General features: G+C 43.6%; 1 protein-coding gene and 1 pseudogene across 2 annotated transcripts in view; both read right to left on the bottom strand.

Annotated features, from left to right (window-relative positions):
• The window catches only part of LOC126535529 (AP-5 complex subunit mu-1-like), a 196152-nt gene that overhangs the window by 42187 nt on the left and 141753 nt on the right, over positions 1 to 12212 (bottom strand). For both annotated transcript variants that reach the window (XM_050182341.3, XM_055073185.2), the window contains 2 exons: positions 5660 to 5822; positions 1470 to 1588 (listed from right to left, as the gene is read on the bottom strand). In XM_050182341.3, the coding sequence (XP_050038298.1) occupies positions 1470 to 1588; positions 5660 to 5822 (282 nt within the window). The remainder of the gene's footprint in view (positions 1 to 1469; positions 1589 to 5659; positions 5823 to 12212) is intronic.
• On the bottom strand, positions 9015 to 10017 carry LOC140219444 (tigger transposable element-derived protein 4-like; annotated as a pseudogene).

Here is a 12212-nt window from a genome sequence, read left to right as displayed (position 1 = left end):
TTGGTGATACTTCATTAACTTACCAAATTAATGATGCAAGTCAAGTAATCAAGCTTTTACTGCGATGGCTTACACATCTATTTTTTATACTTTGCCTATAATTGTGATGTTCCAAATTTCTAAAGTAAGGAAACCTGCCAATAAATTCTTTGGCATATCATTATTCAATATATTTATTCATTATCCAATATTAGAATTCACAGTCGATTCATATTTGAAAATTTACATATTCATACACTCTCAGCAAACTGTTTCTGTGGACATAAACAACAACCAGAGATGAACATCATCTGGAAACGTGCAGGGCTGACAACACCACGAAAACATTAATTGAAGAGGTCGTCAAGGTGCCCTTGATGACTGATGACGATGGCAAGGACACAGGCCAGGAGCCACAAGAGCAAGTGGTGCTCACACATGATACAGTTGAAAATTACTCAAATACCCTTACATGTTGACTTAATATAAGGGCACTGAAAGATGTTTGACCAAGTTAGGTTAAATGTCAGTTTCAAGATAGCATGGAGATTTGCAAAAAGCAGCAAGGAAAACAACTTTATGGTTCAAATAAAAATCCATAGACTAATGTTCTGAATCATGCAAGTGCAATAGACACTCTTTTTTATTTGTGCTACATGATTCATTACTACTTGGGCGCACTTGAGTAGTGAATTCCTTTCATTTGTTAACTTCTGTTAAGATAGACTTCTGATAAGAAGAACATATTTTCTTTATTATTTCGAGCTTCCTTTATTGGCTGTCTACTGTAATTGGTTACTGTAACTCTATCAGGGCAGTTGCATCACATATCGGTTCTACGAAATGCCCACCATAAAGTGGGCATAAAAGTGGGCTATAGAAGCTATCACTTGTCTATTTCATGGTGAGAACCTTTTTCTAATGAGGCTCCTTTAACACCTTTTATACCTAGGCTTCAAAATGAAGACGCGACACTACTTCCTAGCTTTCTTTTATCTTACCTGTCCTCCACACCTCATGCACATTTAGTAAACAAACATTGTGCCAATCATGGAACAAGGAGATGACTTAGAGGAGAGCTTATGTAATGCCTTCATTATTTGCTTTCACAAGACAAATCTCCACGAAGCCCTTCCTTTTGCCTCTAGCCAGCCCAACAAGTGACTCTTGCTTAGTGGACTTGGTCCAGCAGGCTTGGCTCGTGGTAGGTTTTAATCAACATGCACTCATTCCAGTGCATTGCCAAACGATCTGTGCACATCATCTCCCTATATGTTCGCACAACTTCAGCCATTCACAATGCAACACATACGTATTATGGCCTTTTTTTGCAACATGCAAGTGCGGCAGCCAGACGTTGCAGTTGCATCCATTGCATAGTGCAAGACACTAAAGCTTTTGTGCCACGTGATCACGTGTGGGGCTGACTCGGCCTCTGTTTTTTGCTTCCTCCACGGTGAAAAAGCAAAGAATGAATCAAGTCCTCCCACCCTCATGGAGTACAGGCCCAAGATGGGTGGCACTGCAACTGGCGGTGGCAGGAAGTAGCGCAGGGCCTCAACAGGGTGTGTAGGTGGTGGGCTCATGTGAATGCACCACGTTGTGGAACCTGCAGGGGCAGTGCATTAATTTATTTCACATTCCCTCAAGGACCTAGGTGATGAATGCAGAGAGGAGTGGGTTACACACACCGGTTGTTTTAGTGACTACTGTCCTTCATTCGTACAGTCGAACCCACTTATAACAATACCGGTTTTAACAATATATCGGTTATAACAATGAGAATCTGCTGCACCGTTAACTTTTGTATGTTTTCTACAGTGAAATAACCCACTTGCTACAATTCCCCCATGCCGCATTATTGGTTATAACGATGAAGTCTGGCTGCTGGGTGTTTGTGCCGAAATGTAATGGAACGAGAAATCCTTGAAAAGAAAAGAAGAAAACAAGAAATTCCAGCCACTGCACCCTCCCCGCCGCTGCGCGCTCATACAATAGAACCTGTTCTCCAGCCATGCGCACTTCTTTCCCATCGCCCTTCCACCCCCCCCCCCCCCCCCCAAACACGAATGGGCTGCGCCCACACCTCTAAGCCGCGCCACCCTCCGAAACATGAATGGACCACGCCAACTGCGCCGCTCCCAGAATGCTCATTGGCCAACCCGGCCAGTCCTTCATTCTGCGCAGTTCAGCCAACGGAGTGAGCCGCTTGTGATTGTCAGTGTTGGTTGCGCCAAAGTCGTTCCTCGCCACGTGGTTTCTCCGCCTCATTTGACACTGCCGAAGTGGAAGATGGCTGATCTGCCCACTGGTCATCGGAAATGCAGAACGTTGCCTGTGAAAAGAAAGCGCACGGCTATAGAATTGGAAACGAAGTGCAATATCGTGCAGGACTACAAAGACGGTAAAAAGGTGCCTGACTTGGTCAAGAAGTATGGACCATCGCAATGGACAGTGTCGACTATCATCCGCTCCGCTCAGAAGTTCGACAAAGAAAAATGCACGCTAGACAATGGGTGCATACGCACTCTACAAGGTGCCTATAAGGAGGTGGAAGAAGCCTTCTAGGAGTGGTTTCTCGGTACCCGTGCCACGAACCTGCCCATCACTGGGCCAATTCTGGCCACAAAGGCGAAGCAGAAGTGGGTGGAGGAAACGCTGCCCCGTATCCTCGACAACTACGCTGACGCTTACGTGTATAATGGCAACGAAACGAGACTATTCTTTCAGATGTTGCCGTCCAAGATGCATGCACTCAAAGGAGAGACGTGTAAGGGCGGCAAAAACAGCAAGCTGTGCCTCACTGTTTGTTTTTTTCGCCAGCATGGACAGGAGCGACAAGTGTCCCACATTTCTCATCGGAAAATTAAAAAATCCATGCTGCTTCCACAGTGCAGCCAGGATACTGGTACGCTACCATCACAACCACAAGGCATGGATGACGCAAGAACTTTTTTGCGAGTGGATCTTGGAGTTTGATCAACATAGCGAGCGATCTAACAGGAAAGTGGCACTCATCCTTGATAATTATAGTGCCCACCACTCGATGCCTAAGCTCTCAAGCGTGGAAGTTTTTTTCCTGCCACCAAACACGACAGCAGGCTTGCAGCCCATGGACGTTGGTGTGATTGCCAATTTTAAGGTGATGTATCGTCGCCGTGTCCTGAACAAGTTAGTCTTGTTGATGGACATGGCCACGAGGACAGGTAAGGAGCAATCAGAATTGAAAATCAATCTACTGATGGCCGTGCAGTTTACCTTTGGTGCATGGTCCGAAGTGAGTGCTTCTACGGTCCAGAACTGCTTTAGGAAAGCATGCTTTGTTCAAGGCAGGAACGACCGGTATGAAGCCTGCGAAGTTCCCACTCACGAAGTGATACCTGAACTTTATGTATGTAGAAACTCGAAGAGTTTCTACATATGGACATTGCATTAGAAACATCAGAACTTCTAATCGATGAGGTAAGCGTCACGAATGTTCTTGCGTCGGATAGCGACGATGACAATAATGATGACAGCGGCAATGACGCGGTAAGGCAGGTTGCCTCAACGTTGTCCTCATAGGAGGCCCTGCAGACGATTCAGTCCCTCCGGGGCTTCGTTTTCGCGAGTGACCTTCTGCTGCACTACGTGGAGCACCTGGATGCCTTGAAGAAAGATGTCAGCAAGCTTCGCATAAAGCAAACAAGGCTGACGGACGTGGGGTTTTCTCGTGCAAGCTAGTGAGAAGTACGTGGCGAGACGCTTGTGGTGATCTCACCCCAACATTTCTTCTGAATTTCTGAAGCTGAGAAGCTGCTGCGGCAACCTTCTCGGAATTTTTTAAAAGACCCCTTTCGGGGCCACCAAAATGATGCCTCGGTGGAGCTCGCGTGTCACTTGCCGTCCGTGGCCCCTCTTTGCAGTTGTTATAGCAGTGCCATTCTTGAACACGGACAGCAGTGGCTTGTTACAGGCTGTCGGAGTACACAGGAAACAGAGTTAAACAGTTAAAATGAGTCAACACAAACAGCAGTCGCATGGAGGCAGGTGGCGGGGAAGGGCACTTAAGATTTTGCACAGCACCTGTGCCATCGCCCTATTTTGCTTTGTTTTTATGCAACCCGGTTATAACAATCATCGGTTATAACAATGGAATTTTCATGGCACTTGAATATTGTTATAAGTGGGTTCGACTGTATAAGAAAAAGAGGATTTGAGATATAGTCATCTTCGTTTGACCTCAACAAGCAGTGAAGACTCAGGAAACTGGATTTGTCTGCACGAAGTCTATGCAATAAAAAGTAACGCCACACTAATTTAGCCAACACACTGAGCAGTTCTCAGGCTTTCATGGGAAGATATAGACTTAAGGTTTGGAGTAGAGTAGTTAAAGCTCATAAGGTGTGTACTGCAAATATTCTGACGTGAGAAACTTCTAAACAGTGTAATTAAGCGTCTGTGATGAAGTAATTGAAAGCCTGCTGAAGACAAAGCTTGTACAAAAGCCACGGGAGAATTGACTTGCAACCTAGTCGGAGTGTTTTCCAAATGCCAGTGAGAAGATAAACCCCGTGAAGAAACAGTGAAAGAGAAAGAGACAAGATTTTAACGTATGATCATACAGTCCACAGCATCATTTGGTGTGTTCGCCAGTGCCGATTCTGATGTACACAGCAAAGAATTGTTGATCCTGTGTTTGAGTTAGTCACCTAGCACACAGTGGGTGGATTTTGAGACAGCAGTGCCATAGTGCATGTTCTGCGTCGGGATACTCTCCACTGTGTTTATGTTTTGGGAGGTGACAAGTGCACTGAATCCCAGACACAGCAGAGTCTAGCAGGTGGAGATAATGTGTTGGTTTGCACTTGTATTATAAGGCAGCCTTCTCTGCATTGTAGTGTTGTGCATATTTTTGGAAAGATTCTCCAGGTATCAGAATATTGTTTAAATATAATGTGCATGGGTTGCAAGAGCATCTGGATCACGGATATCTGGCACCCACAGTACTGTTTGATGGTGAAGTTGGTAAGCCCATTCATTTCCATACTTGACGTAATACCTAGTTCTGCGGAAACCCCCAAGGTTTATTAATAATTACTTCTCTCCACATAGCAGGTTTCTGCATGACTATTACATCAAACTCTTGCCTCTGCTTCGAGTTTTTGACAAATTCGACTTCGCCCTGCTATCTGCTAGCTGCCTGGTTCGCTCAGATGGTAGCACGGCCGCCCTGGAAAGGCGGTGGTCTTGGGTTCGAGTCCCGGACCAGGACAAATTTTTCTTCAACTGCAAGGCTTTTCTTTCGAGGAACCCATACGGGTTTCCTTTGTAGTAATTGCTACAAATGGGTAGATGTCTGATTTTTCCCTTAATTTATTTCTATACTTGGTACACAGATGATTTTATACAGGTTTTAAAATGAAGCTTTCTTCTTTATGGCAATATGGCATAGCTCTTGAACTGGGTAGTGCATGAACATAAACGTTGCATGAGATTACACACTGCATTTAGCTGCATAGCATACAATCAACCATTTCATGAAAGCTTTGCTTCACACAAATTTCAACATGCGAGTTGGACCTGCATATATTTTTCCTTCTTTTTTCTTCTCATAAGCACTTCCCAGTGAGCCAGTGAGGGTTACGTGCAGGTGCCTGCTTAGTCATGTGGCCACTCGGGCCTCCCCTGGTACGCTCACCTTGTGCACCTCGGTGGGTGGTGAGCCGCACACCAGCCGCCAGTGTGGGTGACAGCGTCCCACTGGAAGCCAAGCTAAGCGAGAGTTCCCGGCATTCCAGCTCTGCATGTACCCGCAGGCTTCCCGACACCTGGGCCGTGGGGCTCACATCGGTCCGCTCACACTGCAGTCAACACAACGGCACCTAAAGCAATCAACAACTCCATTGGTTGGATGTAATACGTATTTAAGCAGATGACACTTTCTGCTTCCAGTTGGCCATTCCCAAGTCATGATGGAGCACACCCCTCGTGCTACAAGAAGCTCTGGCACTAGTGTCTACAAGATCTGCCAGTATGGAGCGTAGCACTTGCCTAAGCATTGTCGTTCTGGCATCACACAGCTTTGTGACTTTGCAAATTGATTATTTTCAACAAAATATTTCCTCATACTAAATGCAACATCTGCAATGCTGATGACTGTACAGTCATAATACCTGGTGGAGACACAAAACAGTTGGCGATAAAGTGCAATCAAGTACTTGAAAAACTTGCATCGTGGTCCCAGTAAAAAATATTTAAAATTAATCCCACAAAAACAAGAGTAATGCTATCCTGAGCAACAAAAATCAAATTATTCAACTTTAACAGCCCTTAAGGTGCTGTGGAGAAAAAAAAAATTCTAACTGCCGAAACATGCGCAATACTTGGGGTAACGTTCACATCTGGCCTTACACGAGATTCGCATGTCAAAAGGTTATGCAAAAACCTTGCATTCACTACAGGAGTAATTTTTTGTCATCTACTCTTGTCATCAAAAATTAAGCCTAATATTTATTATCCACTTTTTGCTTCAGGAATAAATTACTGTAGTCTTGTCTGGCTGACAACAAATCGGACATGCTAGTGAAATGTATTGCTTTTACAAAAGGTCACTCATCAAATCAGTAACCTTGACTACTCAGACTCCACTAAGCAGGCTTGCGAGTTATAAAATGTTATCACTATTAAAAAATTCACAGACGATTACAATACTCTCTAATGCAAAATTGAACACAGCTGTATATGTGTTTTCACTTCGCAATATATTGGCTGGCACGGACAATCTGTATCGTGCAGCACGTTGCAAACAGAGCGGTGCGTGGCATGACTGCCTCGCTAAATGGGAGCTCGCGAAAGGTGGCACGTGGGTGATGCGTGCGCGTGATTCCGAGCAGCCATCGCAGTCAGACCTTCGCTCATGCAGTGTTTTTATCTTTTTCAAAAAGGAACTTCTGTGCGAGTAGCATGGGATGAATAGCTGTAATGTATTTTACGGACACAGCTATGGGTGATATTTCATGCTTGTTTGGCATATGGTGTTCGGCAGCAGTGCTCGCAAGATTAATGTCACTAATGAGTATTCTCTGTACACAGGTGAGGATTCATTGCTTCATCTTAATTAGATTTTCTTTTTCTATTGTTTCTATTTCTTTAACATAGATGCACATAAATATCTGAATGTAAAATAATTTCTAAAAGAAGAGCATTTCCTGATGGTAACTTGTGTCTATTGTACACTTCTGTGAAATGTGTTATATTTATGTGTGTATGTGTGTATATGTATCTATATATGTATATATATATTGCTTTTGCATTCTTATGATATATGGACTGTGTCAAATAATAATATGCAAGATAACAGATTGTAATTGTATACTGGGAGTTATTTTACACAACTGTATTATAACTAGTTTGTATGTAATAACATGAAAGTATCTACATGTACTTGTGTTTAAAATACTCTTAAGTCCACACTTTATGCGTGATTGTATTGATACACCAGCCACTACTATGCCTGTCTGGGAGACGGGAGCTTTGTCAAGCCAAAGAAATTTTAGCTTTTTTTCCAGCTCTCCCTTTTTCACCTTGTGTATCCAGTGGTGAAAACAAAAATCATGATGATGATGATGATGATGAAGAAGAAGATGATGATGATATTATAGCTAGCACTGCTACCAAACACCATTGCCCCCTTTTGTGTCTCTTTATTGTTGTTTTGTTGAAGGTTGAGTAAGGAGCTAGACATCTTTCAGCTAGAAATACGGAAGGAATTTCATGACTTTAGGAAAAGTGTGGCCAATAGTAGTGCAGTCTGTGATGACATTAAGCCCCTCATGGAAGAGATAAAGTCGCTGCAAAAAGAACTCGCAGAAGCATGGAAAGCTAACAATACTCTCGTGATGAAAACAAAGAAATTAAGCATGAAAGTTGAAGGTTTGGAAGCATATACCACAACAAACAAGCTTGAAATCAAGGGTGTGCCCAATCAAGGTGATCCTTCCAAAGTAGTCCAGAAAATTTGCACAGCAGTTGGGGAACCCATCACCTCCACAGATATTGATGTCACAGAATAGGAACCAAGCATCCCGATGTGAAGAATATCATTGTATGCTCCGATTGCCAAGAAAAATGAAAGGCTACTCTGGCTAAAGCCGAGATAGTATGTCTTTGTGCTAACCAAATTGGCTTCCAGTCCACCAGTCCTAACATCTGTCAATGAAAACCTAACCCAACTTGGGAAACAACTTCTGGGTGCTGCTATAGCTAAGAAGCGTGAGGTTGGATGGAAGTACGTGTGGACAAACAATGGCAAAATTCTTGCCAGAAAAACAGAATCATTGAAGGTGCTGAGATTTGCTGAACCCTATGATTTGGGCTAAATGTGTCACTAGGTATCAAATTCAATACTTTTGCATAGCCCAATCTGCTAAGAAATGGCTTTAAATATTTGACAGTTGTCATTACTATGATCCGGTCAGTTTTAACGAAGCGCCCGAGCAGATTGGGAAGCATTTCAGTGCTTTTCATTTAAATGCGCACAGTATTAAAAACAAAACTTCAGATCTCCACACATTTCTTGTTTCCTTAACTATGAAATTTTATGTAATATTGCTTTCCGAAACATGGTTCACTCCGAACGAGAGTCTTACACAATTAGACTGTTACACATGCAATGGTGTTACCAGGTCTACCAATAGTAATGGCCTTGTATGTGAAAGACAGTCTTATTCATGATGTTATTGATAAGCTAACTTTTGTGGCAACTAGCCTCGAATGTATTACAATCTGATTACCAAATATTGCAGCTACTGACTGCTGTGTATCGGCCAACCACGAGCAGAAAGTATGAATTTCTTTATACTTTTGAAACCCTTATATCTAAGTTACACTTATTGCACGTTCCTTTTTTTCTGATGGGTGACATAAATATCAACATGATAAACAATGACGTGGCCCCTGTGCAGTTTGAAACTGTTCTGTCCTCCTATTATTGTTCGAACACTGTCAAGCTGCCCAGCTGAATCACTGATCATCTCGCCACACTGCTGGATGTTTGTACCACAAACGTACCAACAAATAAGATTGCTTCAGCCTATTTTTACTTGACCTGAATGACCACTTACCAGTTTTTTCTCTTTTTATTACACCTGTAGGAACAGAGGCTCACAAAGAATTTTCATTTATTTATCAAGTGACTGCGTTGATGTTGTGGCTACCACCTTCGAGCCTACAGTAGCCGAACGATTTTCTGGACCTGGAGGGGACCGAAAAATAGTCCGAGTAAAAGAACAGTCAGAAAAATCCACGAGTCGCAAAAGCAAACTTCATTCCAGCTAAACTGGACTGAAAAAGTTGCAAATGGTCCCTTGTTTTAAATTTCTGCTTTTTGTAACGACATCTTCTTGCATCTATGCAAGCGTAATGTTCTCGTCATATACACTAAACAACAATGTTAGAGCGTTGACAACGTCCCGCGTTGATCGTTGCGGGTGGCCAGAGGTGTTGCCGTCGGAGTCCAAGTCACTTTGCGGCGGTGCAGTCACCTGGTGCACGATCTCGTCATCCATAAGCTCCACGCACAACTCTATGTTGTTGTTGATCGTGGGAAAACTCGTAAAAAGTAACAGCAGCGAGAAGGTCCTTCCCACTGCTGCACAAATCGGCAATCAGCTGCTCGCCGGTGTCGATGTCTTCAGCGGTGCCGCTTGCCTTTTCGGTCACGGGCTCTTTAGAGTTGCAAAATCCAGCATGCCTAAAACAATTTGGAATCGTTCAAAGCTGAACAGCCTTCCAGGCATGTGCTAGCATGCCGAGTGTCGAGAACAGGTTCACGGAGTACGTCTTCCCGTTGTCAAAGCACATGAGTGTGCGGCCAAGTAAACGGGCCCAGTAGTGCACCTGGAGGTTTTTAATGGCCCCTTGGTCCATCGGCTGGAGCCCACTCGCTGTATTCGGTGCCAAGAATTCAAGACGAATAGCTTGCAGGTTGTTTATGGCACCGTGCGCCCCGCACTTGTCTACGACTATTATCACTTGCCTCTTCTGGCGCTCAAACATCCGGTCCAGACGGTGAACGTAACATTCAAACAAGCTTTGTGTAATCCAGGCTTTCGTATTGCTGCTGTACAACACGTATAATATGTATAATGTATATGTATATGCACAAGTATAATATCGATAGAATTGAACATGCTCTCAGGAACAGAGGAAGCCTAAAAGCAGTGAAGAAGAAACTAGGAATAGGCAAGAGTCAGATGTATGCGTTAAGAGACAAAGCCGGCAATATTATTACTAATATGGATGAGATAGTTCAAGTGGTTGAGGAGTTCTATAGAGATTTATAGAGTACGAGTGGCACCCACGATGATAATGGAAGAGAGAATAGTCTAGAGGAATTCGAAATCCCACAAGTAACGCCGGAAGAAGTAAAGAAATCCTTGGGAGCTATGCAAAGGGGGAAGGCAGCTGGGGAGGATCAGGTAACAGCAGATTTGTTCAAGGATAGTGGGCAGTTTGTTCTACAGAAACTGGCCACTCTGTATACACAATGTCTCATGACTTCGAGCGTACCGGAATCTTGGAAAAACGCTAACATAATTCTAATCCATAAGAAAGGGGATGCCAAAGACACTTGAAAAATTATAGACCGATCAGCTTACTGTCTGTTGCCTACAAAGTATTTACTAAGATAACTTCAAATAGAATCAGGAACACAGACTTCCGTCAACCAAAGGACCAGGCAGGATACTGCAAAGGCTACTCAACAATAGACCATATACACACTAACAATCAGGTGATAGAGAAATGTGTGGAACATAACCAACCCTTATATATAGCTTTCATTGATTACGAGGAAGCGTTTGATTCATTCGAAACCTCAGCAGTCATGGAGGCATTGCGGAATCAGGATGTAGACGAGCCGTATGTAAAAATACTGAAACATATCTATAGTGGCTCCGCAGCCACCGTAGTCCTCCATAAAGAAAGCAACAAAATCCCAATAAAGAAAGGCGTCAGGCAGGGAGATACGATCTCTCCAAAGCTATTCACAGCGTGTTTACAGGAGGTATTCAGAGACCTGGATTGGGAAGAATTGGGGATAAGAGTTAATGGAGAATACCTTAGTAACTTGCAATTCGCTGATGATAGTAACTCAGGGGACCAACTGCAATGCATGCTCACTGACCAGGAGAGGCAAAGCAGGAGGGTGGGTCTAAATATTAATCTGCAGAAAACTAAAGCAATGTCTCAGAAGAGAACATCAGTTTACGATAGGTAGTGAGGCACTGGAAGTGGTAAGGGAATACATCTACTTAGGACAGGTAATGACTGCAGATCCAGATCATGAGACTGAAATAATCAGAAGAATAAGAATGGGCTGGGGTGCGTTTGGCAGGCATTCTCAGATCATGAACAGCAGATTGCCGTTATCCCTCAAGAGAAAAGTTTATAACAGCTGTGTCTTACCAGTACTCACGTACGGGGCAGAAACCTGGAGGCTTACGAAAAGGGTTCTACTTAAATTGAGGACGACTCAACGAGCTATAGAAAGAAGAATGATAGGTGTAACGTTAACGGATAAGAAAAGGGCAGATTGGGTGAGGGAACAAACGCGAATTATTGATATCTTAGTTGAAATCAAGAAAAAGAAATGGGCATGGGGAGGACACGTAATGAGGAGGGAAGATAACCGATGGTCATTAAGAGTTACGGAATGGATTCCAAGGGAAGGGAAGCGTAGCAGAGGGCGGCAGAAAGTTAGGTGGGCGGATGAGATTAAGAAGTTTGCAGGGACAACATGGCCACAATTAGTACATGACCGGGGTAGTTGGAGAAGTATGGGAGAGGCCTTTGCCCTGCAGTGGGCGTAACCAGGCTGATGATGATGATGAAGTAATGATGGGCTCATGTAAAAATTTTTATCGTTATCGTTTATCGTTAAAAAATTAATCCATGGAGTCATGGGCACGAAGTGCTGCTTTCAGTTGACGGTGGAAGTGTTCTATGATGCCATTGGAACTAGGGTGATAAGCTGTCATATGTATGTGCGTTACACCCAGAACATGGGAGAGAGCTTGAAAGAGCGACGAGTCAAATTGTCTTCCTCTGTCTGCCGTTATGGTGTGTGGCACACCATAACGAGAAATCCAGGTATTTATGATGGCCTGAGCTACAGACTCTGCAGTAATGTGAGAGAGCAGCATTGCTTCGGGCCAGCATGTGAAGCGGTCGATACAAGTGAGTGTGTATCA

The sequence above is a fragment of the Dermacentor andersoni genome, chromosome 7 (genome assembly GCF_023375885.2).
Source record: "Dermacentor andersoni chromosome 7, qqDerAnde1_hic_scaffold, whole genome shotgun sequence".
In the NCBI taxonomy this organism is placed as follows: Eukaryota; Metazoa; Arthropoda; class Arachnida; order Ixodida; family Ixodidae; genus Dermacentor; species Dermacentor andersoni.
The sequence above is the reverse complement of the archived record's forward strand: the minus strand, read 5'-3'. Positions and strand labels throughout refer to the sequence as shown.